The sequence below is a fragment of the Drosophila simulans genome, chromosome 2L (assembly GCF_016746395.2).
Source record: "Drosophila simulans strain w501 chromosome 2L, Prin_Dsim_3.1, whole genome shotgun sequence".
Taxonomy (NCBI): domain Eukaryota; kingdom Metazoa; phylum Arthropoda; class Insecta; order Diptera; family Drosophilidae; genus Drosophila; species Drosophila simulans.
The window spans coordinates 6620862-6648282 of record NC_052520.2 but is presented as its reverse complement, the minus strand read 5'-3'; the positions used below and the strand labels follow the sequence as shown (position 1 = coordinate 6648282).

Below are 27421 nucleotides of genomic sequence, written 5' to 3'. Positions count from 1 at the left end.
TGTTCACTGTACTTGTAACTGTAAGTTTTTTTTGGATTCCGCCTCCTCATCTGATGCCAATTTAATATGGCGCTAGCAAAACAGAAATGTTTCAATGTTCGTCGAGATGAGTGTGTGTGACAGTCCCAATAAAAATTCGAAGCTGGACAAGAAGTCCCTGACGCCCTTCAAAAAGGTGCGGCGCAAAAACTGGAAACAGGAGGCGGCCTACAAGGTAAGATGATAGACTCCAAAACAATTTGACCACCTAAGCGCAGTTTCCCTTTCGCGCAGAGTGATACGAGCAAGGGGCAGGAGGTGTCCTATGTCGGCGAAAGATTCATACCCAACCGATTTGAGCGGGAGAACATCGAGTTCAACCTGAAGTACATTGGCAAGCGGAAAGAGAGAGATATCCTCGAAACGGTGGGTGAAGTACTTCTGACTATATCTACTTTCCATTCTTCATTAATGGTGGCTTCTACAATCAGGGTGTGACTTTGACCGCCAGCTACTGGCGACAGAGCGGCTTCATATCGAACATGAACCGAACCTTTGGCATCGGAGAGCGCCGTCTGTTTCAGTTTAGCAGCAAGCAGGGCACGAGATCCAGGGTGGTCGATAACGACTCCGCCGACTCGGACTGGCCATGTAATCCACGGGCGCGACCATACGCCATTCAGAATGCCACCCATGAGATGCCTGGAATATGCAGTCCCGTCGACTACAACATGATGGACTGGTCGTCCGGCGGCATGGTGGCCATGTCCTCCGGCCAGGACGTCATGCTGTGGCGCAATCTGGACGAGAGCACCATGGTCTTCAGCGTCGAGTCGCCCACTTCCCTTAAGTACTCGCCGGATGGCAAGCACCTGGCCATCGGCTGCATGGATAGAAACTATCCAGGTATAGCAGACCCTAAGCAATACCCTTGTATAGCCCTAATCCTCCTCTTTCGTACAAGTTTTGGACCTCTGGGAGGTGAGGTCGCCTACGGAGTTCCTGGTCTCCTATCGCAAGCTGTTCTTCAAGTCCATGGGCTACATAAGTTGCATTGAGTGGTCCCACGACGGCAAGGAGGTCTTCTGCGGCACTCAGTGCGGCGTCATCATTGTGCTGGCCATGCCCACGCTAAATACCCTCATACAGTTGCGCGAGCATCGACACACGGTGAAGAAAATGAAATTTGCTCCGACCCATAAGTATTTCGCATCCAGTGATACGGATGGCAAAATTTTCATCTTCGATGCGGTGCTAAAGGTTCGCCTGCTCAAGCTGGACGGCAGGTCCATAGTCTTTGACTGGCATCCGTGGACTGGAGAGGATTTAGCCGTTGGTAAGATAATGGCAGATTAAACATTAGATTATCTGCAACAAGAATATTATCTCGACAGCGGAGCGGAGCCCTGCCTCGATCTTCATCTTCAACATCCCGCGCCGACAATTTGTGGCTTCGTACAGGCGCAGGGACGACAGAATCGTCATAAAGACACTAACATTCAGCAAAATCACGGGCGAGTTGCTGGTCAACGTTATTCGGCGTGGTGAGAACTGCACTGGATCCCCAATGCTTGCTGAAAATAATGTGTCATCTGATATCTACAGATGATGCGGACCTTGCAGTGTGCGAAATTCTGGTCCTGGCCTCCTTAAACCGCGTGGTTGACTTGATGTCCCATCAGGATCGCGGCACCCTCTTCCTGATGTGGAATCCGGATGGAACGAAAATTGCCACCGGCGGACTGGACGACACCTTTTCGCTGTGGAACTTCTTTCCAACCCACAAGCGCGAGGCTATATTGAGAAAACAGGAGCAGAAGGCCAAGGACAAGTGCAGCTCCCTGAGCCTTTATAAAGGAATACGGTGAACAGAGCAGTGATTTTTAAGTGTTTATGTTTCTAGTCTTTTATTCAAAAAATTTGTGCTTTTCATTATTTATTCAATTCATATTGCTTCCATAAAAAATCCATTCTGTTTAACTCTAAAATGAACACAAGATGATGGGCCTCTCCACCCAAAGTGAAGGTAAGAAAGTAAAAGTCCATTGTTCACCATGTTACAGCGTTGAAATTTGGTAACTAATCACTAGGTTATAAGTATGTAAAGATGTCTATGACGGCACTGGCATCCTTGGCTCAATATTCGCTCCGTTTGGGTCTTGATTCGCCATTCTGGGAGTGCCCCTCCTGCTGGAAAAGGTACTCCGCACAGGCCTCGGCTTCCAGGCGGCGTTTCTCGAGAAGATAGGGTTTGATGACAAGGCGATGGGTGGTGTAGAATAGAACGGTCGATCCGATACCGATGGCCATCAGACCAACGGTCGTTGTGGCGAATCTTTTGAGGCCGTTAATGAAACTCATCTGAGGGCGAGAACGGAATACAATTAGTATATGACTTTAGCCAGCAGATTAGGGTTAAGTGTGCGGTCTAACTTTGTGGTTCCACTAGTTTCAGTTACTGCTGGCGTTTCTGCCTCGGATTTCTTCTCGTTTTTGTACTTCAAAATCAGTGGTTGCCAAATGTAAATACCGCCTAGCAGCCCAATGGCCGTGACCACCATCAATTGCGGAACAGTGACACCTCGCGGACGACGAATTTGCATGGCACGTGCGGTTACTCTGGCTATTTATTCACTATTTTTCATTAAATGCACAAGTTTCTTTCGCCGGCTGCTGTTACATCAACGCACCATGAGAATTTATTTCAGATCAGCTGTTTTGTTTAGCCGTCACTTACCAACACTGAGTTCTATAATAGCTGTCAGCGTTGCCAGACTATCCCCGACGCAAGTTAAGCTTATTTGAAATTCAAATTTATATTAATAGCTATTCATAAACTGGCTTAGGTATTTGCAGCGAGCGTGAAAGAAACTGTGACGTAGTTTAAGAATAAAAACATGCAAGCTTTCCTCTTTGATGACTATGCAATAATTCACAAATAGCTGAAGTGGGGAAAGCCTGATAAAGGCGGATATTGTTTTCAGCAAATTTGTACAACTCAAAGAATCTAAATTTCTGTTCCCATATAATGAAAGTTTTTCAAATATAATAATTGGACATGACATTTAAAAATTTAGTTAGATAGTTTTATTACCCATTAAACCTGTATTGAACGCATGAATGATCATCGAATATTTGTATAGGTCAATTTTGGCATGGAAATTCTCTGAGTGCACGATGCACCGTATAGTTATAGCCGTTCCTCTTCACTCCCCTCATCAGCAGCACACTCATCAGTTTGCGATAATGACGTACGTATGCTTTGGGAGTCACATTCGCAGCCCCGTCGACGCGGCAGCACAGCAGCAGAGGACGGCGACCAGAGCGGCTTGAAGCTGGATTTTAAAATGGCTAGCCCGCTCGGCGCGCCAGTCACTCTCAGTTGGAACGGCGCGTGAAACGGTTATCGCTCGCTCCACCGGCGCTCTCTCGCCGCTCGCCCCAACGAAGCCCGCATTTAACAGTTGTTTTGCTGCGAATAAGAGGCGGAAAGCAAAGACCCGAGGAAGATCGAGACGCAGAAGCATAGGGAAGCAAAGATGACAAAGATGGGCGGAAATTTGGCAGTGATGCTACTGTCGCTGTTTTTGAGTGCGTTAGCCACGGGCAACGGCAACTCCATACCGACGACCACGACGCCCCAGGGCGTATTCGAAACCCGTACGGACAAGCTGCCCGGTGGCGCTGCCGTCGTGCCCAGTGGAGCGGGTATCTACGACGACATAGATACCTTCGTGCCCTTCCGGAGCGACTCGCACGATCCGTTCTCATGGCATCTGCTCAAGACGGTGCTGCAGAACGAGACGGCCGACAAGAATGTGATCATCTCGCCGTTCTCCGTGAAACTGGTGCTGGCCCTGCTGGCTGAGGCGGCCGGAGCCGGAACCCAGACGCAAGTGGAGCTGGCCAACACGCAGACAGACATTCGATCGCAGAACAATGTGCGAGAGTTCTACCGCAAGACACTTAACTCCTTCAAGAAGGAGAACCAGCTCCACGATACGCTCAGTGTGCGCACTAAGCTTTTCACGGACAGCTTCATCGAGACACAGCAGAAGTTCACGGCCACACTGAAACACTTCTACGACAGCGAGGTGGAGGCGCTGGACTTTACCAATCCCGAGGCGGCGGCAGATGCCATCAACGCCTGGGCCGCCAACATCACGCAGGGCAGACTCCAGCAGCTGGTGGCCCCGGACAACGTGCGCAGCAGCGTAATGTTGCTGACCAATCTGATCTACTTCAACGGTCTGTGGCGAAGGCAGTTCGCCAACACATTCGAGGGACCCTTCTTCCGCAGCAAGGACGACCAGTCGCGGGCGGAGTTCATGGAGCAGACCGACTACTTCTACTACACCACCTCGGAGAAGCTGAAGGCGCAGATTCTGCGTCTGCCCTACAAGGGCAAGAACTCCCTGTTCGTGCTGCTGCCCTACGCCCTGAATGGCATCCATGACTTGGTCAAGAACCTGGAAAACGACGAGCTAAAGGGCGCTCAGTGGGCCATGGAGGAGGTGAAAGTGAAGGTGACGCTGCCCAAGTTCCACTTCGACTACCAGCAGAACCTCAAGGAGACGTTGCGCAGCCTGGGTGTGCGCGAAATCTTTGAGGACAGTGCCTCGCTGCCGGGATTAACCCGCGGCGCTGATGTCGCCGGCAAAGTGAAGGTGTCCAACATCCTGCAGAAGGCCGGCATCAATGTGAACGAGAAGGGAACGGAGGCCTACGCAGCCACCGTTGTGGAGATCGAGAACAAATTCGGTGGCAGCACCGCCATCGAGGAATTCAACGTGAACCGTCCGTTTGTGTTCTTCATCGAGGAGGAGTCCACCGGGAACATACTGTTTGCCGGCAAAGTCCACTCACCCACCACCCAGAACTAAGCCTCTCAGGCGGTTTTATCTTTAAATACGCAATAAATATACAAACAAATGAGACTCTTTGCGCTTCAGTAAATTCTAATATGATGTGAAAAGTGCTGCAAGTGGACAGCTTTCTAATCCATTCTGCTGAATCCTACACACGAGAAACGAATCTGTGCTCTTGACCCCCTTTTTCAGTAATCGTGCGTGGCGACGATTCCCCCAGCGAGTCGGTTCCCATCTACAGGCCACTACATTCCGCTGGCTGATAAAGCCACTGGTGCTGTCGTTAAATGTTTGTTTTTATATTTATGCCTCGCCCCAGGCATGCCACGAACAATTGAAAGCAAAAGGTAGCAATCAAGTGAGAGATGCAAATACCTGCTAACTCTGGGAATGTCCCACGAACGTAACATCGGCAATATCCAATGGGGAGATCGATGGGTAACCGATTGCGCACATAGTCGACGGCAAATAGAACCCATGACTCAGGGGGCTGGCTGAGATGTTGTTCGACTGGGAAATCTAAAGTTTGCTCAGCAAGCCACGTTCTGGTGATCTCTTGAACAAACAGGGAAGCCAGCTAAGCTTGGGAATTTAGGCGCAGCTTAGAAACAAGTATATTATACTGGTCAAATGATATTCATCAATGAAATCATTACAAAAGTCAAGCTAAACGATGTATTAACGACAAAATGCCCTACCAATCATGTTTTATTTATCTTTCTGATTCGAAACTCCAGCCAGCTCATCCTTGTTGAGGCGTTCAAGTGGTAATCTGAATCAACAGCTTGTATATCCATATCCCAGATGTGATCAAGTGCATTGCAAAGTGTGCAATGTTTGCAGTAACAAAAACTCGTTTACAGATAATACGTGAAAGTGCTCATTAAAGTGCATATTTGCTCTGCTTTCGAAAAATCAGCCTGCGAATTGACCGTCTGACTCAGACACAAGCGAAATACCAAGAAGGGGAGACAATTAAGCAGCTTATTAACTACTACATTACCCTAAAAGATAACAACTCAGCACAAATGTAAAAATATGAATCGCCTCCCTTGGGTATTATCCCGAACTATGACCATAAAGCTGTCAAGAAACTACAAATCTATCTGTTATATGTGGTGACTTTGCTTTCAAAGCACAACTGATAAGGTAAACTTCACGGAGTACCCACTGTACGATTGTATCATAGTATAAAAGATTTTTTAAATAGGTACTAAAATAACTTACCACCGCTGTTGGGCAGCATGGCAATAGCTGATTGGGCTTGTATTTGGGCCTTGTTGAAGTTATTGCCGCCTCCAGCGTTGTTCTGCTGTTGTGGCTGCTGATGGGGCTGTTGCTGCTGAGACTGTTGGTATTGCTGCTTGTATTGCGTAGCGAAGTGCGGCTGGTTGGATTCAAAAGATTGGAAGTTTTGGTTATCACCGAATCTCAAATTGGAATGATGCTGCTGCGGCTGTCCATTCATAGGGTAACCAGAGGCGTGGTTGTTGCCACCGCCCGAGATCAAGGCATGGAGCAAGGCATTCGAGCTGGCATCTGGTCGAGCCTGGCGTTGCTGGCCACGGTTTAGATATTGCTGCTGTGCCTGATGCTTGGCACCGCCATTGATGAGCTTCGACGTCTGCTCCTCCATTTTTCGCTTCATTACGGCGTTTCGCATTATCACATTGGCATGCGCTTGCAAATCCTCCTGCGACAGTTGATGCGGCACCTGCGTCTGTGGATTATGCTGCGGCTGCCTGGCTGCAAGAGTCTGCTGAACAATGGCCAAGTTGTGAAGATTCTGCAACTGGCTGGCGATGACCGTGCTTGAGAGCATGTCCAGCTGCTGCTTGTGCTGCTGTTGCTGCTGCTGGGTATTGGTGAACTGCAGTACAGCAGTGATGGCCTCGCGATCCAAGTCCGTCAAGCGAGGGTTGGCCAACTGCACCAGTAATCCGTGCTTGGATATTTCCCCTGGAAAGAAAACAAACGAAAGAATTATTGAAAACATGCAACTAACATTGTTTTCATCATCCAATACTCACCTTTAGTGAGACGAAGCAGTAGCAACTGGGTGTCCGGCCGACCAAGGATCGCCTTCAGCTGCAGGCTCGCCAAAAAGGCGGTCTGTTGCTGCTGCTGCTGTATGATGAGGTGCTGCTTCTGTTGCTGCTGCTGGTACTGCTGTTGCTGCATTATGAAGTTGGAGATGGCATCATAGCCCACTGCCGGTGACTGTGGCTTAGCCGCAGAAAGAGAGCCAATTAGCTTCTGGAAGTTATCAGTCTGATTGTTGGCAGTCTCCCCAACATTGTTCAGCGAGTTTCGACGCCATTTGGCCTCCAGCTGATCCACCGAAGGCATCTGTCCGATGTGGCCCAACGACTTGGGCTGCTCCGGATTGTTGCCATGACCCTGGTTAATGGCCTGCTTGAAAAACTCGTTCAGCGAAGACGAGGAGTTCCCCTCATTGGCAAAGAATGACATAAATTTAGAGTTGTTCGTATTTGTGTTCGATTGCTGCTGCATTGGCTGAGGCTGCGTTTGTGGCGGCTGCTGGTGATTCACATAACTGCTACTCTCGTAATTCTGGTGGCTTTGATTGAACTTATCAAACTGAAACGACCGACCACTGCCTGAACGTTTCTCCTCCTTTTGTTGCTGATGCTCGCTAGCCATAACATTGTTCATATTCTCCACGTTATGATTGTTGTTTGTGTCGTGTTTGGGCATGTATTTGGTTCGACCCATCGGCTCCGCATGCGTCCATTTGTACTTATGGTCCATCTGAAGCGAGTAAAGATTACAAGTTTTGGATTTATCTTATAGATTGCGTAATGGAATGAACTAAGTGAATATTAACCTTTTGTTTTGACGCTTCCCGCTCTGTTTCAGCTAATCCGTGGTTTTTGTTGCCCTCGTTTAGCATTTTCTCTTCGTCCTCATCGAAGCCGCACAACTCTATAGTGTCCAGTCTAGACGTGGGTCCACAGCTAAACCACTCCGGCTCCTCGTTCTGGTTCCTGTACCGCCGGTGATGCCTATCCTCGACATCTCGTGACTTGGGCTTCGATACAACCAGGAATCCAGACATTACGCGCTTTACATAGTTCTCGTTGGCGCGACTCAAATCTTCACTGGACTCGTTGGAGTGCAGGGTGTCGTTCTCGGATCGATTGATAGACATTCCCATCACAGGAGTGTTCGGTCGTCTTTGAGGCTGACTGCTGATCTCGCCAGTGTCGAAGAACTGCAGCACCGTCATGTTCTTGCTGTTCTGGTTCTTCGAATTGACCTCCTCCATATGCTGCGACTTGCCATTGTGGTACGAGTGGTAGTCTTCGTCGTTGTAACCCCACTTGGAATGGTTTAAACGACCGCTGCCAATGCGTCTTTGGTTGACAATGGCCGGATCCTGAAAAATACATTGGAATATTTACAAAATAAGTTTAGGAAGACTTCTAAAACTTAAAATTCTCTGGACTATCAGATACCTCTTACTGAGCTTATAAGTATTAAAGAAATTAGATTACAATGATTGCAATATAGCTAAATAGACTTTAGGAAACGTTTTGTTTCAATCACAATTAGGCATACAGATACTGGATAAAATAAAAATATAATTATATTTTAATATATTATTAAACATTAAACAGCCATCTCTATGAACGTCTTATCGACCACCGCGCATCACTAGCGGCACACACAATCGCGCCCACACTGTTTACACACCCATATCAGAACGCCCAGCTGAGTGGGAGAGATAAGGCTGATGGAAAATTCTTCCACTGAAAGGCAGAATGCGTGCAAAACTCAAACTAAACGCTCGCCGGCAGAGTGAGCGGAATAATCCGAAGAGCGGAAAGAGAGGAATGCAGCTGAAGAAGCGAAAAACAGCTCAACTGGAATCGGAATCGGATTCAGAAGCAGAATCAGAATCGGAATAGTAATAGCAGCAGCATTAGGAGCCGTAATCGCAACGCGGCAGGTTGACATTGCGCTTGTCCCGTGAATCTGTAGTAGTCATAATCCGATCGGAGTGATACGGAGCGCCAGTCTTTCGACACGATGCAGTTTGTGGCCAGTGGTAGGTTGAAAGGTGTTCCACCATGCCAATTTGATTCAGTTCCAATGGTGAATGGTCGTATGTTGCTCAACAAGTGGTTCCACATCAATGGTTTATCGCTACCCAATCTTAATTAAAATCGAATGTCATTGCAGAGCACCCGCACCGACGTCTGAATCCGCTGAACGGCCAATGGGTCCTGGTGTGCCCACATCGCACCCAACGCCCATGGTCGGGTCAGCAGGAGAAGGCGCAGAAGAACGAGCTGCCCGAATTCGATCCCACCAATCCTCTGTGCCCCGGCGTGACCAGACCCAATGGAATCGTAAGCCACCAAACTAAAGCCTCGCAAATGTTTCAAGCGTTCTTACATGTATATTTTGTAAATGATCAGCAAACTCCGGAATATGAGAGCACCTATGTGTTTGAGAACGACTTCCCGGCCCTGGTGGAGGTGGTGCCCGTTCCTCCAAACAGCGATGATCCACTGTTTCAGATAGCTCCCGCCCGTGGCAACTGCCGAGTGATGTGCTTCCATCCCAAATCGAATCTGACTTTGCCCACGATGAGTGCAGCGGATATAGTCGTTGTTATCGACGAGTAAGTGGAGGATTTATGGCTTATATCAAAAGGTACTCAAATAATAAACCCACGTTTTATCTAACTGCCTATCTAGGTGGATCAGCCAGTTCAACGAGCTGAGCGCCAAGTACGCCTGGGTGCAGATATTCGAGAACAAGGGAGCTGCAATGGGGTGCTCCAATCCCCATCCGCACTGTCAGATCTGGTCGTGCTCGTTTCTGCCAACGGAACCGCAACTGAAGCAGGAGCGTCTGCGTGCCTACTACGCCACCAACGAGCGGCCCATGCTGGCCGACTATGTGGAGCGGGAGCTGCAGCGCCAGGAGCGGATTGTCATTGAGAACCGCGACTGGGTGGTGGTGGTGCCCTTCTGGGCCACTTGGCCCTTCGAAACCATGCTTATCTCGCGCAACAACAACAAGCGGATCAACGATCTTACCGCAGAACAGCGATATAACTTGGCGCTGACCATGAAGGAGCTGACCACCAAGTATGACAATCTGTTCCAGTGTTCATTCCCCTACTCGATGGGCTGGCACGGAGCACCGACTGGGCCGGAGCATGCCCACGCATCCAGTGCTCATTGGACCCTGCACGCCATCTACTATCCGCCGCTGCTTCGTTCCGCCTCCGTGCGCAAGTTTATGGTGGGATTTGAGCTGCTGGCCATGGCCCAGCGGGATCTGACTCCCGAGCAGGCCGCCCAAAGGTTGCGGGAGGTCGATGGAAAGTGTCATTATTTGGAGAAGTGATTTCGCTCGAGGGTATTTGTAAAATCCCAGATGGTGACAATTGGCATAGAATTCAATAAAAGGAAATAGTCTAATACGACTGTAGTAATTACTTCATACTTATTCGCAATCAGTTGTAAAATGTTCTAGATTAGTGCTTTGACTGTAGCGAGGGTCCAGCCAATGATCAGCATGATTGCCAAAGACCTCTGGAGGTCATGCAATGCAATCATTGATTTATCAGATAAGCGCAGGAATAATGCGACTTTGTGTTACCTAATACAATAGTGGGGAAAATGCGACCTTTCCCCAATATATTCGTACAAATAAATTGAATTCCTAATGCTCACAAACGATTAAGGGATTATTTAAAAGCAGAAAAGGCGGGAAATATGATCTTCCATAAAAGAACTTTTCTGAGTGGAACAAAAAGGCAATTCGGCCTACAAAGTAAGGGGTATCAGATGGTCGAGACACTCAAATGAATCGCCGCCTTCTTCACTTGTCCTATTCAAAACATAAGTTTTCCCTTGAGCTAACCAAGTCTATTTTATATATGGCAAAATAGCGTAGAATCTATAAGTTTAACTAGCGTACCTGGAACTCCGTTTGGGGCTGTGGCGGTTGGCTCTGGATGATGGATTCATCGCTGATTAGGTGCGTCTTATTTTTGTTCTTAAAGAAGGCAGGCATGCACTCATTGTTGTTGTTGTTTACGTTTAAGTTGGTGGTCCGGGTCCGGAATCTTGTGCCGTCCGAGGTGCGCCAAATATTCATGCGGCGGAGCCTTCCCTCCAACTCAATGTCGTCGCAGGTGGCGATGCGAGGCATCACAAAGCTCTCCTTGGACCTGTGCATCAGGGCATTGAACATCCCGTTGCGAATGTCCATCAGGCGGGAGCGGGTATAGCTCTTGACCGGCTTGCTGCTGACCACCGGAGCAGTAGTAGGACGGACAGCCTTGGGTGCTCGCAGACTTCCTGGCTTGTGGATGCCCGCGCTGGGTGGACGCTTCTGCTGTGCCTGACTAGAGTGCTGCTCCGGCACGGCCTCCTTGCTGGCCAGTTGCTTCCGCGGCGAATCGTGCTCCAGGTCACAGCTAACCGCCGTGCAGGACAACATGCTGGAGGGTTGTGTGTACGGTGTGGATGCTCGGGCCGAGAGAACTTGCAGGGCGAGACCCTCGTCCTCGTGCAGATGCTTCGAGGGTCCATGCATCGGAATGGCTTCCCCCGAAATGGATTCGAGGATTTGATTCTGTTTGGCCAGTAAATTGATGATCTTACAACGCCTCTCCATCTCCACAATTACCATGGGCTTTTTGGTCTTCGGGTGCACCATAACAGCCGTGGATGTGGATGCCAACATGGATCCATCGCCGATCGTTTCCGGGTTCGAGCGCCTGGGTAACATCTCCAGGGCCACCTCCTTCTTGTTTTTGATGGAACGAGAAGACTGTTTGCCAAAATAAAAACAACATTGAAAAAACTTCATGATGTATGAGAGGGCCTGTCTGTACTGGATGTAAAATAAATGTCGAATATATGAATGCCAAGTCAAAGTTACTTTAACTAAATTTGTCACGACATTTTTATCAGAGCTGCTATGATTTCGAATAATCTGGTTTCCCTCCAGTGTTTAGACTATGTGTTAAATACTGTGTTTTGTTGGCCAATAAAGATTGCCAAGATTTTAGACAAATATCAAGGCTTTAAGACTCAAGAAAAGTTAAATTTAAAATGTATTTCAATATAAATATGCAATCGGACAACAGTGTGCACTGCTAATAATAAAATTAAAAATGGGGATATGCTAATATGTACTGAACTTACCTCGGGGCTGGCCTTCTGCGTCCGCTTGTTGGCCTCCAACTTGGTGATGGCCTTCTCCAGTGCATCCTTCAGCTTGAAGGCGGGGAGCTTGAGGTAGCCTAGTCCGGTGGCCAGGAATGCGCTAGTCGGCAGCGGAGGCGGTGGGGGCGGAGCGCAAGGATCCTCCCACTTCTCGGAGTTGGGCTCGTCGTTGTCATGCTCCTGACTGGCATTCAGAGCGGTGGCCTTGTTGGCTGGCGGAGCCTGGACTGGAGTTGGGGGCGGCGGAGGGGGCGGGTACTCGAACTTGCCCTTCTCAGCGGGAGTTAGCACCTCATCCTGCTGATCCTCGACTGGCAGCGGAAGCTGCTGATGCGCTGGACGATCGGTTGCACCCGCATTGGTGGCAATTTTCAGGGCGCCAGCGCCATTTTCTTGCTCAGCTTCGGCCATTTGCATTACATGGCCATTCAATTCGATCGCCTCCTCTTTTACAGGGTCCATACTCACTATTTATTGGTTTTTTTGGTTAAAAATTAAAACGAGCACTTTTGATCAGGTCAAATATGTTGAAATGTATGAGAAAATGAACGAAATCACGTTTAGCACAGGTTCGTTCGATCTTAGGATCCGTTATTCGGCGTTGCTACGCAGGAGAGGAATAGGAAAAATACCGAAAGCGAATGGTGGGAGATGGATGATGGATTAGCCAGTGTTGACAAGCACTGATCTGCGACTAATGCAGCTTTCGAATTGTTAATTCTTTGATTACTAAACAAAACAGCGAATTTATTAATAATGCGCTACGACATTTACTTTTGAAAACAGAAAGTAGCCAAGCCTGGAACGTGAAACCTTTGGAAGCTAGTACTTGTGATTCTTAAGATTTCGATTACATTAAAGCCGTTAATTCTGTTAGAAATTTAAAAAATATATTGCAAAGGATTTTAACGTTCTGTATTATATTATTTGACAACTATACATATGTATATAGCGCAGCACACAAACACAAAATTTAAATGAATTTAAGTCAGCACTTTGGCAGAAGGGTGATCGCCGTGCGACACCCGTGCCACCAACTGGGTGCACTTCGTCACTGCTTCATGGAATCCGGGAGGGAGCAGCTGGATTCGGGGCACCGCTCGGGCACGATGGCGGATGGTAACCGCGGGTAAACCTCCACATTATTGTCCACTTATCCAACTCCCAATACCAAGCACAGTGGCGAAGAAAATCCGGGAGCACGTCGGCGTGGAAGGAGGCTACCACATCATTCCCAAGAGCCGGGATGGACTCCTCAAGTTTCAGCCGAAGCAAGACGAACTGCCCAATCGCTCCATGCTGGACTCACAAACGACTGCCCAGGTGCTCCTGGAAACAGATGCTCTGTTGAGGCAACGATTCGTTTACGGGCGAGGCTTGCTGCGCATGGGCAGGATAATTGAGGAACTCGACCTTCTTGCCGGTAAGTAAAGTAAAGTATGCCAACTAACTAGTCCGTAACCAAATACCTGATGAATGAGAGTGGCCTTGCAGTGTGGATCTGCCATCTTCACATTCATCTGCCCAATCTGCCGGAGGGTGTGCCGCTGCCATACACTTTTATCACCATGTTGGTGGACCACGCCCACTTCTTGCAAGACAAGTTTATTGCGGATGCAGACGTGTCCCTCTCCGGTCACGTTTCATATACGGACAATAACTTCATGGAGGTCACGGCATATGTGCGACAAAACGGAATGATGCTGGCAAAGGGCATTTTTGTGATAGAGGCTCGCGATGCCATCAATAATGGCCCAGCTCCCGTCAATCCTCTGGTGCCGGCCAATAAGCTGGAGGAAAGGTTACACCAGGAAGCACAGAAGCGGCACCAGGAGCGTGCCAAAGCGTTATATCGCCTCGAGTCGCAGCAGCCCACCAAGGAGGAACAGCAGCTCATGTACGAGCTGTTTACCCGAACCAAGGGCGATGACGGACCTTCACCGAGTGATATGACTACTCTACCACCGAATTCCCGCTGGATGTCCACGTGGCGTCGCAGAACCCTGATGCATCCGTTCCCGGAGAACCGAAACGAATCGAACACCATCTTCGGAGGGTTCATCATCCGCAAGGCTATCGAGATTAGCTACATGACAGCCTCCCTCTACTCCAACCAGCGTTGCATGATCCGCTTCATTGCGGACGTTACGTTCGCCCATTCCATTCCCGTCCATAGCTACATAAAACTGAAGGCGTACGTGGTTTTCACCCACGAAAACTACATTCAGCTGCTGACGGTGGTGAATGCGATCGATGGCAATAGCTTTACGGAGCTCAAGTGCAATGTGCTGCACCTGACCTACTCCTGCAGCAAAGCAGTTCCGGAGATCCTGCCCAGAAGCTATCACGAGGCGCTGTGGTACCTAACTGGTCGTCGCTACTTCAATCGATTCCGTGAATCAGTAAGCCACGACATGGCCAATGGATCGCCCCCAAAAACCGATGGAGCGAAAAAAGACAAAAAGTGATTGGATTTAATAAAACATGCTGTCGATTTGCATTATAGATATTTTCATTTGATGAATAATTGAATATAGACATTTTTCCAGCGAAAAGCCGTTTATTTAAACATATATTTACACATATCGTGAACACAAAACCAAATATGACTACAATAATTTCTCCTTTGCATGTATTATTAGTACATTGTTTGTTAATTAATTTGGTTAACATGGAAAAATGGATTATGAATATATTTTAAAAACCACTAACTATACAACTGCACATACACATTCCATCATGTATGATTGGAATTCTTATGAAAAAAAGTAAACATTGATTATTCTCTAACGACCGATTCCCCGTGGAGCTAACTCTTTGGTTGGGCAACTGAGCCTGCAGCTGCGGGTCCGCTGCTACCTCAACTGTTCGAGCGGGCCGCATCCCGCTTGCCCTGAATCCAGCTCTCAATTTCCTGCTTCAGAGCCTCGTTGGACTTGACCTTATCCATGGTGAGCGGTTCGCGGTTAAACGGATCGGTCTGATCGCTTAGAAGATGACGAGCGATGGTAGAACGATCCACTGTTACCTTGGAGCTGGGCAGCACCACAGGGTCGGTCATAAGCGTGGAGATAATCGGATCGAGGTACTCTTCCGGCGCATCAGCCAGCAGCTCCTGCTCCTCCTTGTATTGAGCACCCATCCGCGCTACCTTCACAGCGAACTCGGACATGTCGCCTATAAGTTGGCCGCCTCCAATTCGGATCAGGATGCTCTCGGCATAGCTGAAGAGCTGTTCGCTGTAGGAGCGCCCATCCTGCGACACGGCCAAACAGAAGCTCTCATCGGAGCTTAGGTTGATGTAGATGTGAGAGATCTCGATCACCGTCTGAGCCGGATCGAATTCGAACTCTTTCTTGTCCTTAACCTTGAAGCGCTCCTTCTTTGGCCCAACCAAATTCAACAGAAAATAGTTCAGCATGGCTGCCATGCGATCGACCATGCTGTTGTGGCAGAAAATGCTTTTGATTTTCGAGGTGAGCAGCTTGAGGAGATTTATGGTGTCTCTACCGATAATGTTGTCAAATCGAGCTAGCATGCCCAGGTGCTGGAGGTTCGTCATGTGCTGCTCACGCTCAGTGTGCGGTAGCCTATCCCACTCACCATTGGCTTGCGCCTGCTGAAGCTGTTTGATCTGCTCCAGATTGGACAACGACTCGTCCAACAGAAAGATGGCATCATTGATAAGCAGATTAATGAAGCGCAGAAATATGGGCGGCTCAATGGCATCCATATTCTGCTCCGCTTCAACTGCCAGGTCACGAAAGCACTGAACGTGCTCGGGTTTGGTCCACAGGAACTCCATTATAGCGTACATGGGCCGGCGATAGTTGAATTTCTGCTCGAATTGCACCGACTGTCCAGTCATCTCGATGCTTACGAAAACATTCAGCAGGCTGCGCACCACCTTCAACCGATCCGGATGGTTGTCGAAGACATGGCTGACAAAAGTCTTTCGATGGCTTCCCATGATCCGTGAGGGCAAGAGAAATTCCAATGCTTCAGCCAGTTTGGCCCGAAGGTGAGGATTCTTGACCAGCGCTGAGCTGCCCATGAATAGAATTATCATCTTGAAGAAGGCATCATGCGCAGAGAAATATATATTGATGTATTGTTCGCCGTTTAGTTTCCGGGCAACATTCAAAAACGCCGAGAGGTTGTCGATAATGCTCTCTGGCACCGATTGCATATAGGGTGCCACAAAGGGCGGTGTGTCAGAGAGCAGCTCCATGTTGCGGAAAAGCTGTGGGGAAAAGTCGCGCTTGTCCAGGCACTGCTCGTAAATTTCGCGCGGCAGCATGGCAATCTCAGTGAGCCAAATAGCCGAAGCCTCGAAGAATTTCAACAGGTACATGTCATTGGTGGGCTCGGCGAGCGTGTTCTTGATGGACAGCACTTGCTGTATCTGGTCCCTTATCATGCGAAATAGGTTTTTGGCCACCTCGCTATTCGGATCGCTGTTCACGACCTCTCCGTACGCCATCTGCGTATTTTGCAGCTCGCGCAGCACGCGTACGAAGCGCTCAATGCACGGAATATTGGAGAGCTCGAAGCACTTGTGTGTCATGTAGAAGATCTCCGTAACGAAATTGTACTTTTCGGCCGTCAAACGCTCATCTCCCTCTTCGCTGGTGAGCAGGCAAGTCTCGGTGTGGGCCCTTAGCATACTAACGCCCTTGGCCTGCCGATCTTTGTTGGGAACTGCACAATATGTAGGGTCCACCAGGAGAACCTGCAGCGAATATTTAGAAAGTTATTACTATATGGCTAAAAGTGGGTTTTTCGAGTAAAGCACCTAGAAATGAAGTGCACAAGTGTTTTTACCTTTAACGATGGCATACACAGGGGAGCACAGAGACGAACTAGGACTGCAGTCAGGTTGGTCATGAAGGCATCGCTGGACGTGCTGTGAGCTGTTTGCTCCGTGCTGGCATTGATGCTGCTCCACAGATGACCACGCGGCACATTTGCATCCAGGCAATTGCCGAGCCATTGAAGCGTCTTTTTCTTCGTTTCGGGTGAGAGCACGAGGAGCTGCTTGACCAGCAGGAAAATGGACTGCTGGTGATGCGACAATAGAGCCCACAGAGCATCGTCAGTTTGGTTTATTGACAGCTCCTGGAAAAACTCGTATTTGCCTGTTTGGGTCTTGGGCAGGATTGAGATGCACAGTAGACTGCCCAATAAAGTGTCCATATATTCGCTACCTGAAAAATGTCGATTTTATATCGAATTGCAGCTAATATTAAAGATTTGGCTTTAAATACCGCTAGCTCTGGGATTGGGAGTGGTGTAGTCAATTAGCAGTTCTCCGAGAACTGCTGCTCGTTTGTCGCGAACGAAATATCCGAGAATCCAGAATATGTTCTTCTTCATTGAAATGAGGTTCAGCTTGGCGATGTTTTTCTGCAGCTCGGTGAGCACCGGGTAAAAGATGGCCTTTAGGGCGCCCAAGGCCTCAATCGGCTCCACCTCCTCCATCACCTTGCAGGTGACGCGGATAAAAAACTCCTGCGTGCTGGTATCGTGCTCATCGTCATCCTGCTCGAACATCTCCATCCACTGGGCACCGAAGGATTGCGGTGCAAATAGGTCCGGCTGGCGCATGCAGGTGCTGGCATTGTTTAGGATCAGCGCTAGTATCTTGGAGCAATCGATTTTCCTCTCCGCCTGAATGAGCCCGCATCGCGTGAAGGCACCTTTAAGGTAACACATGGCCCGCCGCTCCATGGCCCTTTCACTGGCATTGCCCGCTGCATACTGGCTGGTCTCGGCCAGCATCAGGCGCTCGAAGAGGGCGTGGGCCACCAGGTCCTCGCTTAGCATCTCCTCGCTGGTCTCCACCACCACGTCGGCCAGGCACAGGACCGCGGAAGAGGACGCCTTGTTCAGCGTGAAGAGGAGCACCTCCTCGACCAGTTTGTGTGGCACGCCATCGGAGTTGGCGCCCTCCTGCAGCAGAGCAGCGAACGGATTCTCCTCGATGCTTGTCATCGGGGAAAATTGGTTTTTATTGTCAGATGTTTTTCACTTGAAAGTCTGACAAGGTCTAAATAGTGTGACCGTTGGAGTACACAATGCAAGCTCACTAAAATATACCAAATGTTCAGGTGACTACCCCTATTGGCGGGACTTTCAAAAATGTTAGAAGTCAAAAGGATGAAATAATATTTGTATTCTTATTATTTATAGCAAGGTAAAGAAAAAAATAAAAAAAGGTTGTTACCTTGTATGCAGTTATATGTGCGGTAAAATAAAGTAACTACTAGAACTAACAGAAATTGCTTTGCGTAGCAATTATTTTTACTTTAACTTTTTATGTAGTAACACTTTTGTGTTAATTTCCTTGTTTACTTTTCAGCTGGCGAGTTATCAAGCTAGCATACGTTATCTATCCGCCTTTCGTTAAGTAATTGCACTCGATTAACCTTCTTTATCAATGGGATTTAACAGCTCATATCGGCCGCAGCCGCATGCACTCAAAAAGTAAATCCAATCCAAAGCCAATTAAGCCAATCAATCGCGAAGCGACCCACAGCCAAGGGTACCGACTGGAATACTCCAAGCGCCGGCGTGGTACCACCCAGCACCACCCACCAACCACCGACTACCGCCACCCACATCCACCATGTCCACAAATGTCTTCGTGCGGTTGTAAATCGGCTTATGATCAGGCAGTAGTAAGTTGAATCCACATGTTACTCGCGTATCATTTGGCCAGTCGACGAGGTATCTTCAAGCAGTAAGCATATGCACGCAATCCGATTTGTTGGGAAGTGAGGAGAGGTTTCCCCATAAAATAACGATTTTTACCATTTCAATTAACGCGACATTGTCTTGAGTCCGTTTCCTGTATCGAAATGAACTCGGTTCGACCACTAAATGCCGCGCTGCAAGAGATTTGCATCAGGGAATTGAACGAGTTGCCCGCCCGTGTGGCCCAGGACATCGAGGCTCTGCGGGATTGGGTGCTGAAGCAGCCACATCTGCGGGCCTGCACCGACGACCAGTTCCTGCTCGCCTTTCTGCGCGGCACCAAGTTCAGTCTGGAGCGGGCCAAGGAGAAGTTCGATCGGTTCTACACGCTGCAGCGGTCCATTCCCGAGGTCTTCAATGAGCGGCGCCTAGCCACCGATCCCCAGGTGCTGGATATCGTAAGAATGGGGTAAGAAGCGAGTTCTTTAGCAAAACCTTTCCTGTTCCCTAATCCAAATTTCGCATAGAGTACTCCTTCAAATTCCCATGGATGCAGACGATCCGGGACCGCGGGTGACCATAATTCGCGCCGGTTCCTACGATACGAGCAAACACAAGTTCCAGGACATCATTCGCGTGGGTTCCATGTTCGGTGAGATCATGATGTTCGAGGACGACAACGCCACGGTCAGTGGCTATGTGGAGATAATGGACATGGCTGGCGTTACGGGGAGCCATCTCTTTGCCCTCCAGCCGCAGTTGCTCAGTAAGTTCTCCACTTACGCGGATGAGGCGATGCCGACGCGCCAGAAGGGCATACACTTCATCAATGTTCCTGCGGCCTTCGAAACTGGATTCAATTCCCTGCGCTCCTTTTTCCCAGCCAAAATCAAGAGTCGGGTGAGTCTGTTTACCATATTGTATGCCTGACTATTTAAGTGCAAAATTATGATTTCGTCTAGATCTCGGTGAGCTCCGATCCGGCGGCCATATACGAGCTAGTGCGTCGCGAGTACTTGCCCCAAGAATATGGAGGAACTGGATGTAATATGCAGGATATAAGCCACACCATGGAAGCGAAATTGTCCAGCTATGGGCCCTACTTTCGGGAAAGCCAAGGCTTCGGTGCCAATGAAAAGCTGCGCGAGTTTGGAGATCATGAGCGAAGGAACCATCGCTCCTCCTTTGGCGCTGTGGGGTCGTTCCGGAAACTGGAAATCGACTAAAAGAATTAATGATATCAGCAACGTAGATTAAAAATGCAAATTAAATTACGTGCCTTAATCTTATTGGAATTTGTAGAGCAAAAAACACATATCGTGGAAAGATAAGTGATCCGGAATGCGGAGATTTTAGATAGGGTATCTGATAGTCGAGCAACTCATGTAATCGACTTCTCTTTTGTTAAAGCTTGCAATTTTCAATTTTGTATGTTGTTTATTACATTACTATATTAGTAAATGATGCATGAAAGCTAATTAAATGTATATATTTAATAAACCGAATTCGGGAGCTTTCCTTTTTTGCAATCTATTTGTAAGTGGTATTTTAGTGGAATCCAATGAATAACCCGGACTGTGGAATATTTGGAATGAGACAGTTGACAACAGCAAAAAGCTCAATCGCCGAAAGCTTTTTCGGACAGATGTTTTCGTCATAATAAGCAACAATCCAACTTTATAAACAACTCGTCGGGCTGGAAAACTCTTCAAATCTGAGGATTGGGCCGTTATTGTGAACATGGCGCTTATTGAGAACCTCAATGCTGACTGTGTGCTGTAAGTGAAGTTGAATGGAATCCATGGATAGGCATCGGCATAATCTTGGAATAGTAAAATTGTAGAGTACCTCAATCTGGAGGATCAGCTGAAGCTGTGGAAGAGTTCCGAGCCCGCATCGCGACTGAGATCGCTGATATCCTACATCTGGCAGCGCCATGGGGAGCATACCATTGAATCTTATACATTCGATGGCGACTATGAGCTACTGAACGAATTCCTGCAGTGCATTCGCCTCACGGTGTCGGAACTTACGCTCCAATACCTGACCATGGATCAACTGGAGCGGTGGAGGGGTCACACCTTCCCCAACATGCGTCAACTGACCTACTTGGGCGATGAGACCAGCGACATAGAAGGAGACGCCGACATCGCCATTCTGGTGGACTTATTCCCGCAGCTAGAAGCCATCGGGGTGAGCGGGAATACCACTGGTAACCACATCAGCCGTTGGCGGAACATTCGCCGACTGGACCTTCAGCTGTGCTGGTACCTGAGCCCCCAGGCCTTCGAGGATATCTGCCAGAACCTGCGACTACAGACACTCAGCATCCAGTGGCAAAAGATTGAGGAGAATGCCTACGTGCGGTCCATCTGTATGCTGCAGGAACTGGAGGAGCTGGAGCTGGACATAGTTTACCTTAGCAGGGACAACATCAGCCAACTGTTGGGCCTGCCCAAGCTGAAGACGCTGCGCCTGCACGACTTCGACCAGTTGGACGATCTGCTGTGGAATATTGGAAGCATAAGGGGTCAAGATGTGTTGACTGCCGCATTCAGTAATAATATCTGGATGAGGCCAACGGAGGTGCTGGCCAAACTGCGAAATCTCCGATGCTTAACGCTCGTCGATGATGAAGGATGTGCTGTCATTAACTTTTCCACGATCATAAAATGCTTTCCGCTCTTGGAGCAACTGCATTTGGAGAACTCGCGCATATGGGTCAATGCCGATGGTATATGGGACGTGCTCCTTGCCTCTCCCCGTCTCAGGGAACTCAGCATCTCCAACCATGTTCTGTACGACGAGTTCTTTGCCTTCAACAAGTCAACAATGAACCGTGCCTTAAATCAGCGAACGGAGCCTCTGACCATACATTTTTATAAAACCGGAATGGAAGACATGGTGCGTATATTACTGATTTATAAAGTACTGATTTTGAAACTCTAACTCTTCCGCAGGTTTCCAAGCACTTTAAACATCCCAATCTTAATGTTTCCTTCAGTGCGACTAGTAGCAGCTTTTCACAATTACCTGGCGAATGTACTGAACTGGAATTTGAACGCTACGAGTCGTGATTTGTTTAGTTAACTAGCTTAGTTAACTATTATCTTAACGGACCAAAATAGTGCTATTTATATTTTATTGATAAGTCTTTCGTCGATAAGCTGGCTATTAAAAAGTGATTGTTAATATTGATCTAAACTCGTGTTATCAATTATTTGTAGTTTTCAATGTTACCTCTCAGGAATTAATATCATATTAAAAATATGTCATGCAGATTATTTAAAAATGTTTGTTCAAATGAATATTTGTCAATTCCACATTAAAAACAGCTCACATTGGATTGGTGTTTGTCATTGCGTTTAATTTGTTTCAATTTTCTTTTCTTGGATATCATTCACCGCTGAGACAGGAGTTTTCTTAGTTGTTCACGAACTCTCCTGAGATCCCTGTTTTGGGGAATCGGTTTGAGAGGCCGTCCCGACCCGCCCCGATCCCACCGTTCGATAATCGTTGATTAATAAATATATTTGAACTAGTTTTTTGAGTCTAATATACTTGGTAGGACTTGGTTGCACGGGCACACCCTGCTCCTCATACCTCGCTGTAGGGTCGCGATGTCGCGCTGCGTCCCGACGGAACGGGCGGCGGACTTGGGGGCGGACTGAAGTCAGTCTCCGTGTCGTTGTAGTTGTACCGACTGTCCGACGGTGATAGCGAGCGATATGTGCGCGGCGAGTGGCTGTAGGAGCCGCGATGGTGGCGACCCCAGCTGCCGCTGTGCCTTCGACGACGGTCCATGCCCCGGTCGTCCTCCTCATCGTCGTCGTAATCGTCGTAGTCGCTGTAGTCCGAGTATCGCTCTCGATCCCGATCGCCGCGACTCGAGGGCGGCGGAGAGCGCATGCGTCCCAGGGGCGGAGGACGTGCCCCTCCCGCTGCAGCTGGCGGCAGGAATGGCGGCGGCAGACCCATGAACGGTGAGAAGGGTGCCGCCAGGAATGGCAGTGGATTTGGCATGTTCAGGAGCGGTGAACCCGGCAAGGGAAGCGGCGATGGTGCCGTTTTTAGTTCCGCCCCCAGCACGGAAGTTCCGTTGGCGGCGATGGCCTCCATGACGCCTTGATCTCCGCCTACTCCTACTCCGCCGCTGGCCATTGTGGTCAGCTTGCGCCTCAGGCTGGCGGCTTCGGCCAACGCTTCTTCGCATCGGCGCTCCGACTGGCGCGCCGCCAGCCAGGACTCATGAGCGCGGTTCTCCAGCGTGCCCATCTGAGCTTTGTGCGAGGCTATCTGGGCCTCGATCTCGGCACGCAGCTCGTCATTCTGAGATCTAAGGGGAAATCGATTTTAACATTTCTTGAATACGATAATGCGCGATTCTGACTTACTTCAGAGTTTGGATTTCATTCTTCATCAGCGTCTGGGTCTCCACTGTGCTGGCATTTTCTCCCTGGTGCTGCAGCCACTTGGTCTCCTGCAGACTAAGTTCTCTGAAATGGTAATTAAAAGATGAAGACTTTCCTCAAATGTGATTCTTGGTAAACTACTTCTTAAGTTCGTTCTCCTTCTCCCTGAAGTAGCCGGATAAGACTTCAAGACGCGTCTGGGCTTCTAGCTTATCGCGCTCTGATTGGTTGAAGTCCTGCTTCAGCTGCTCCACATCTTGACTTGACTGTTGCAGCTGGCTCTCCAGACGTTGCTTGTGGGCCGCTTCTTGCTCCACCTTCGACTGCAGCTCGACCAGCTTCTTATGGACCGCGTTGAGTTCACCGCGTGTCTTGGCCGAGGTGATCAGCTCTTGGACATTGAGGTTCGCATCCTTTCTGACAGCCTTCAGGCAATCTTCGAGGGCTTCGATCTTTGCTAGACTGGTCTGCAGATCGCCATGTTCGCGCTCCCACTTGGCAGTCAGCTCCACAATCTGATTCTGCAGCTTTTGCATTTCGTAATTTCTGGCTTCCAGTGCCTTGGCCAACTCCGTTTCCGTTTCAGCCTGAATTTCCTGAAGACGAGTTTGCAGCTTAGACTTCTCCATCTCCAACTCGTAGTTGTCCTCTTGTAGCGTCTTCAGCTCGCTGTTGAGCCGAGTCGTGGCCTCCGTAAACGTATACTGCAGTTCGCTGTTCTCCCTACTTTTCTCGGCCAGACTGTTGTTGATTTCGATGATGATCTCTGAAAAAGTTATGGAGTTATTAAACAGAAAACTGCTTTGGATACTAAATGCTTAAATAAGTAGCCATCAAAAAATCATAGTAATATTAGTATTAATCAACGGCGTTTACTCACTTTCTTGGTCATTAAGCTGTCGCTGCAGTTCGTCGACGGTGCTCATGAAAGCCTCATCGCCATTCTGACTGTTCAGGACTTCGGACAGCATCTTGTTGAGCTCCAGGCCAGCCTCAGCCGCGTTATCCAGATCCTTGTAAAGAGTGATTTGTTAATTAAGCGTTTATTTGATTAAATGGCGTGGACCTACCCTTTCTAATGAGCCAACCTGCTCCTGCAGCTTGGCCTTCTCGTACAGCTCAGATTCAAGTTGCTTCTTGAGATCGGCCACCATGTCGTTTGAGCCAAAGGAATTGTCCTCAATGCTGGCCAACTTTGTGCGCGTTGTCATCAGGTCGTGCTTGATGATCAGGTTCTCCTTGTGGGAGGCCAACAGACTGCGCTCCAAATGGTTCAGCTTCGAAAGAAGTGCTCCCTCCTGACTACTATTGCAGAAGCAGTAGTATGCAAACATGAAGAACAAGGAAGAAATCGCGGCGATAACTACGCAAAGTAAAAGTTGGCTGTGGTCAACCAGCTTGCCGGCCATTACTTCAACAAAATTATCAAGAGATATAGAGCGATGGCAGTGCTCATCATGGGCTTGAAACCGGGCACAATATCCATCCACATCGGCAGGAGCAGAGTCTGGAATATTAAGAAAAAAAAGGTTTAGTATATAACAAAACCGGACCGGATATTCACTCTAATTTCTGAAGAATAGTAGGTAATAATGATTAAGTAATGATCACCTTCCGCCTTCCTTTGAGAAGAAGTCACCTCAGGCCTTCCTGGATAGAGGATTCTGTGCAGTTCATCGCTGCTATCTGCTGGAGCACTTTGAGGATCCTTTCCGATGAAATTGTTTACGGTGTCGACAATCGTGGCAAAGAGACCGAAGCCTGGTGCGTCCTCCTTGATGGGTACTTCCGACACGGGGCTAGCCGTCGCGGGCATAGCTACTGGCTCCACGTAACCAACTCCCTCACGACGGTTATCCGTTTGTGATGCTTCTGTGGTCTCCTCCTGGACTGCTGCGTACGGTGATTCGGCGTCAGGCGTTGGAGTTGTATGTGATGCAGTCGATGGGTAATTAAAGGCACTTTCTGTATGATGATGGTGCTGCTGATATTGCTCTGGCTGCTGCTTATTGTTGTTATCAACGATTTCGTTGGACTGCGCATCCACAGAGTCATTAAGCTGCTGCATGTTGTCTTCCTGAACGCTCAGTTGTGGCTCCGCTTCCTCACTTGAGCGCTGCAGCTGCTCTGATTCTTCGTGTAACCTTTTCTGTTGCTCGGCTTCTTCGAGTGTCCTTTTATTTAGCTCAGCTTCCTCTTCCAACCTCTTTTGCTGCTCAGCTTCCTCTTGTAAACGCTTTTGCTGCTCCGCTTCCTCTTGTAACCTTTTCTGTTGCTCGGCTTCTTCGAGTAACCTTTTATTCAGCTCAGCTTCCTCTTGCAACCTCTTCTGCTGCTCAGCTTCCTCTTGTAAACGCTTTTGCTGCTCCCCCTCTGCAACCAGTCTCTGTTTTTCCTGTTCCTCCTGCAATTGCTTGTAGTAATCATTGGGATTCTCAAAGTTCTTCTTTTCAAAGAGGGGCGGCAGTCCAACAGGCTCTGTTTTCAGTGGTCCCTCTTCAACGACAGGAGCGGGAGCGGTTGAGCTGATTACTGACTCAGATGGCGCTTTTATTTCCTCATCAGATTCATCAACAATAGGTTCGGTAGCGTTATCTTTTGCAGGCTCTGTTCGGATTTCAGCTGAAACCGGAACTATTTCTTCATTAATTTTATCTTCGACAATCGTTTGTGTTGGCTCAGCCACCTTTTCGGTAACCTCCTCAACTGGCAGAGGATCTAACGACTTTAATTCCACGACTGCATCCAGTACCTGCTTCGGAAATTCCTTCTGACCAATTGGATCTTCTAGTGCTGTCACATTTAAGGTCTCAGTGGGTAAGTGAGAATCTTCCTTCTTGGAGACCTCCATTTCTGCCTGCTTCTCTTTAGTCTCATCCTTTACATCCTCCAATTTATCAGTTGTGTTCAGTTGCTCAACCGTAAGCGGTTTCAGTTCAATCGAGTCGTTAATTGATTTGTTATCGTTTGCTATCTCTTCGATCGATTCGTTATCTTGACTACCTTGTTCGGAGTCGTCATCTGTCTCGTCATCCCCGTAATCGAAATCGTCAGCGTCTTCCAGTTCAGCGTTGATGGCCTGAGGCAGTGGGGGAGGTTTCTCAGCTTCTTTGCCAGGTTGCTGTGCTTTTGGCTCTTCCTGCAATTTATTGGGCTCAGAATTTAATGCCTGTGGCTCTTTAGTGTCAACAACTGTCGAGTCCGATTTCGTTGCTTCTTGGGGGTCTGCTGCCGTCTCTGGAACAATGCTACCTTCCGTTGTAGCTGCAATGGCCTCCAGGGGAAGCTCAGTTCCTTCTATAACCTGCACTTGGGCCTTGGAAGCCGCAGTAGGATCAGGAACCTGCTGATCCTGCAGGTTGTCGTGCTCAACCACTATTGTATCAACGGCTATCTCAAGTGGTGACGTTGTAGTCGTTGCCAGGTCATCGGTTGACTCAGAGGCGTTAAGAACAGGCTGCACTGTCGTCTCCACGCTCTGAACTGGTGTCTCCACGGGTTTTACTGGCGTCTCCACGGTCTGAACTGGTGTCTCCGCTGACTGCACTGGACTACCAGGTCCCACCACTGGCACCTCGTACAATAGGTCCTTATCCCGGACCAAGATCTTCTTCTCCATGATGAAGTCCTTATTGGCATAGCCGCGCCGCCCATTGATGTCCACACCCCACAGTTGCATATTGGAACCGGCGCTCTTGGACAGGACGCGGATGGGAGAGTTGATTTTGAAGGATATCAGCCCCTCACCACCGGTGGCATAGCTGATTTTGGCAATTCCCGTCGAGATGATTTCTGCAAGCATAAATCAGCCGAACGCCGAATTAATTATGCAATTTCAAGAGACATGGCTGTGCCGGAGGTCCAAGGCTGACTTGTCTGGCCCTAGATTACAACTTACGTTCACATTTCGGGTCGGCGCACAGTCGCTTGTCGGAGAGAGTCGCAGCCCACGTCAAAGTTGGAAGACAGCAGATCAACAGGCCCAGGAACAGGGCCAAATCACTCAGCTGGAGCTGCATTGTTGCTTTCTCGTTGGTCAGCCGCATTTTGCATTGTTTTCGGGGCGCAGTGATCGGGTGAAATCAACTTATTACGCTGCAGCTACTAATTTTTTGTGTATAAAAATGGGTTCACTTTCAGCTGAGTTGGCTTTTCATTTGTGTGACCGTACTGGGTGCGCCAAGGAATACCGTGTGGCCTTAAAAAAAATACCAAAATAGGGAAGAGACATTTCGGGTCTGTTTCAACT

The 27421-nt window shown here is 48.6% G+C and overlaps 10 protein-coding genes across 13 annotated transcripts; 6 read left to right on the top strand and 4 right to left on the bottom strand.

Annotated features, from left to right (window-relative positions):
* Positions 1-39: 39 nt before the first annotated feature.
* Positions 40-1967, top strand: LOC6731251 (protein cortex). The gene is made up of 6 exons (XM_002078374.4): positions 40-214; positions 274-405; positions 471-885; positions 944-1315; positions 1374-1523; positions 1585-1967. The coding sequence occupies exons 1-6, from the start codon at positions 95-97 to the stop codon at positions 1845-1847; spliced, it is 1452 nt and encodes a 483-aa protein (XP_002078410.1). The 5' UTR covers positions 40-94; the 3' UTR covers positions 1848-1967.
* On the bottom strand, positions 1903-2663 carry LOC27206903. The gene is made up of 2 exons (XM_016182681.3): positions 2413-2663; positions 1903-2340 (listed from the first exon to the last, which is right to left on the bottom strand). Exon 2 carries the CDS (start codon positions 2338-2340, stop codon positions 2116-2118), a length of 225 nt encoding a protein of 74 aa, XP_016023788.1. The 5' UTR covers positions 2413-2663; the 3' UTR covers positions 1903-2115.
* On the bottom strand, positions 1903-12854 carry LOC6731249 (protein cup). Its single transcript, XM_016179672.3, has 6 exons — positions 12044-12854; positions 10809-11666; positions 7696-8247; positions 6878-7619; positions 6075-6806; positions 1903-2340 (listed from the first exon to the last, which is right to left on the bottom strand). Exons 1-6 carry the CDS (start codon positions 12524-12526, stop codon positions 2327-2329), a joined length of 3381 nt encoding a protein of 1126 aa, XP_016023787.1. The 5' UTR covers positions 12527-12854; the 3' UTR covers positions 1903-2326.
* On the top strand, positions 3327-4916 carry LOC6731250 (serine protease inhibitor 27A). Its single transcript, XM_002078373.4, has one exon. It carries the CDS (start codon positions 3519-3521, stop codon positions 4860-4862), a length of 1344 nt encoding a protein of 447 aa, XP_002078409.1. The 5' UTR covers positions 3327-3518; the 3' UTR covers positions 4863-4916.
* On the top strand, positions 8610-10330 carry LOC6731248 (probable galactose-1-phosphate uridylyltransferase). Its single transcript, XM_002078371.4, has 4 exons — positions 8610-8919; positions 9054-9223; positions 9293-9498; positions 9575-10330. The coding sequence occupies exons 1-4, from the start codon at positions 8901-8903 to the stop codon at positions 10230-10232; spliced, it is 1053 nt and encodes a 350-aa protein (XP_002078407.1). The 5' UTR covers positions 8610-8900; the 3' UTR covers positions 10233-10330.
* Positions 12855-13025: 171 nt separating the features above from the next.
* LOC6731246 (acyl-coenzyme A thioesterase 9, mitochondrial) lies at positions 13026-14569 on the top strand. 3 transcript variants are annotated; one of them, XM_002078369.4, is made up of 3 exons: positions 13026-13183; positions 13245-13487; positions 13559-14569. In XM_002078369.4, the coding sequence occupies exons 1-3, from the start codon at positions 13042-13044 to the stop codon at positions 14530-14532; spliced, it is 1359 nt and encodes a 452-aa protein (XP_002078405.1). In that variant the 5' UTR covers positions 13026-13041; the 3' UTR covers positions 14533-14569. The 3 variants fall into 3 exon arrangements, with proteins under 3 accessions (XP_002078405.1, XP_016023786.1, XP_016023785.1); XM_016178879.2 differs by having other exon boundaries at positions 13245-13491; positions 13559-13724; XM_016178878.3 differs by lacking the exon at positions 13026-13183 and having other exon boundaries at positions 13355-13496.
* Positions 14570-14604: 35 nt separating this feature from the next.
* On the bottom strand, positions 14605-18153 carry LOC6731245 (ubiquitin conjugation factor E4 A). Its single transcript, XM_002078368.4, has 3 exons — positions 17332-18153; positions 16889-17271; positions 14605-16796 (listed from the first exon to the last, which is right to left on the bottom strand). The coding sequence occupies exons 1-3, from the start codon at positions 18056-18058 to the stop codon at positions 14925-14927; spliced, it is 2982 nt and encodes a 993-aa protein (XP_002078404.1). The 5' UTR covers positions 18059-18153; the 3' UTR covers positions 14605-14924.
* Positions 18154-18445: 292 nt separating this feature from the next.
* LOC6731244 (retinol-binding protein pinta) lies at positions 18446-20293 on the top strand. Its single transcript, XM_002078367.4, has 3 exons — positions 18446-19229; positions 19288-19660; positions 19723-20293. The coding sequence occupies exons 1-3, from the start codon at positions 18925-18927 to the stop codon at positions 19984-19986; spliced, it is 942 nt and encodes a 313-aa protein (XP_002078403.1). The 5' UTR covers positions 18446-18924; the 3' UTR covers positions 19987-20293.
* An 86-nt stretch (positions 20294-20379) lies between these two features.
* Positions 20380-21958, top strand: LOC6731243. Of its 2 annotated transcripts, none has more exons than XM_002078366.4 (3): positions 20380-20538; positions 20593-21664; positions 21721-21958. In XM_002078366.4, the coding sequence occupies exons 1-3, from the start codon at positions 20501-20503 to the stop codon at positions 21835-21837; spliced, it is 1227 nt and encodes a 408-aa protein (XP_002078402.1). In that variant the 5' UTR covers positions 20380-20500; the 3' UTR covers positions 21838-21958. The 2 variants fall into 2 exon arrangements, with proteins under 2 accessions (XP_002078402.1, XP_039149278.1); XM_039293344.2 differs by having other exon boundaries at positions 20413-20538; positions 20604-21664.
* A 148-nt stretch (positions 21959-22106) lies between these two features.
* Positions 22107-27370, bottom strand: LOC6731242 (transport and Golgi organization protein 1). The gene is made up of 7 exons (XM_002078365.4): positions 27071-27370; positions 24784-26964; positions 24243-24679; positions 24053-24185; positions 23314-23938; positions 23155-23256; positions 22107-23096 (listed from the first exon to the last, which is right to left on the bottom strand). The coding sequence occupies exons 1-7, from the start codon at positions 27216-27218 to the stop codon at positions 22358-22360; spliced, it is 4365 nt and encodes a 1454-aa protein (XP_002078401.2). The 5' UTR covers positions 27219-27370; the 3' UTR covers positions 22107-22357.
* Between the last annotated feature and the right edge of the window lie 51 nt (positions 27371-27421).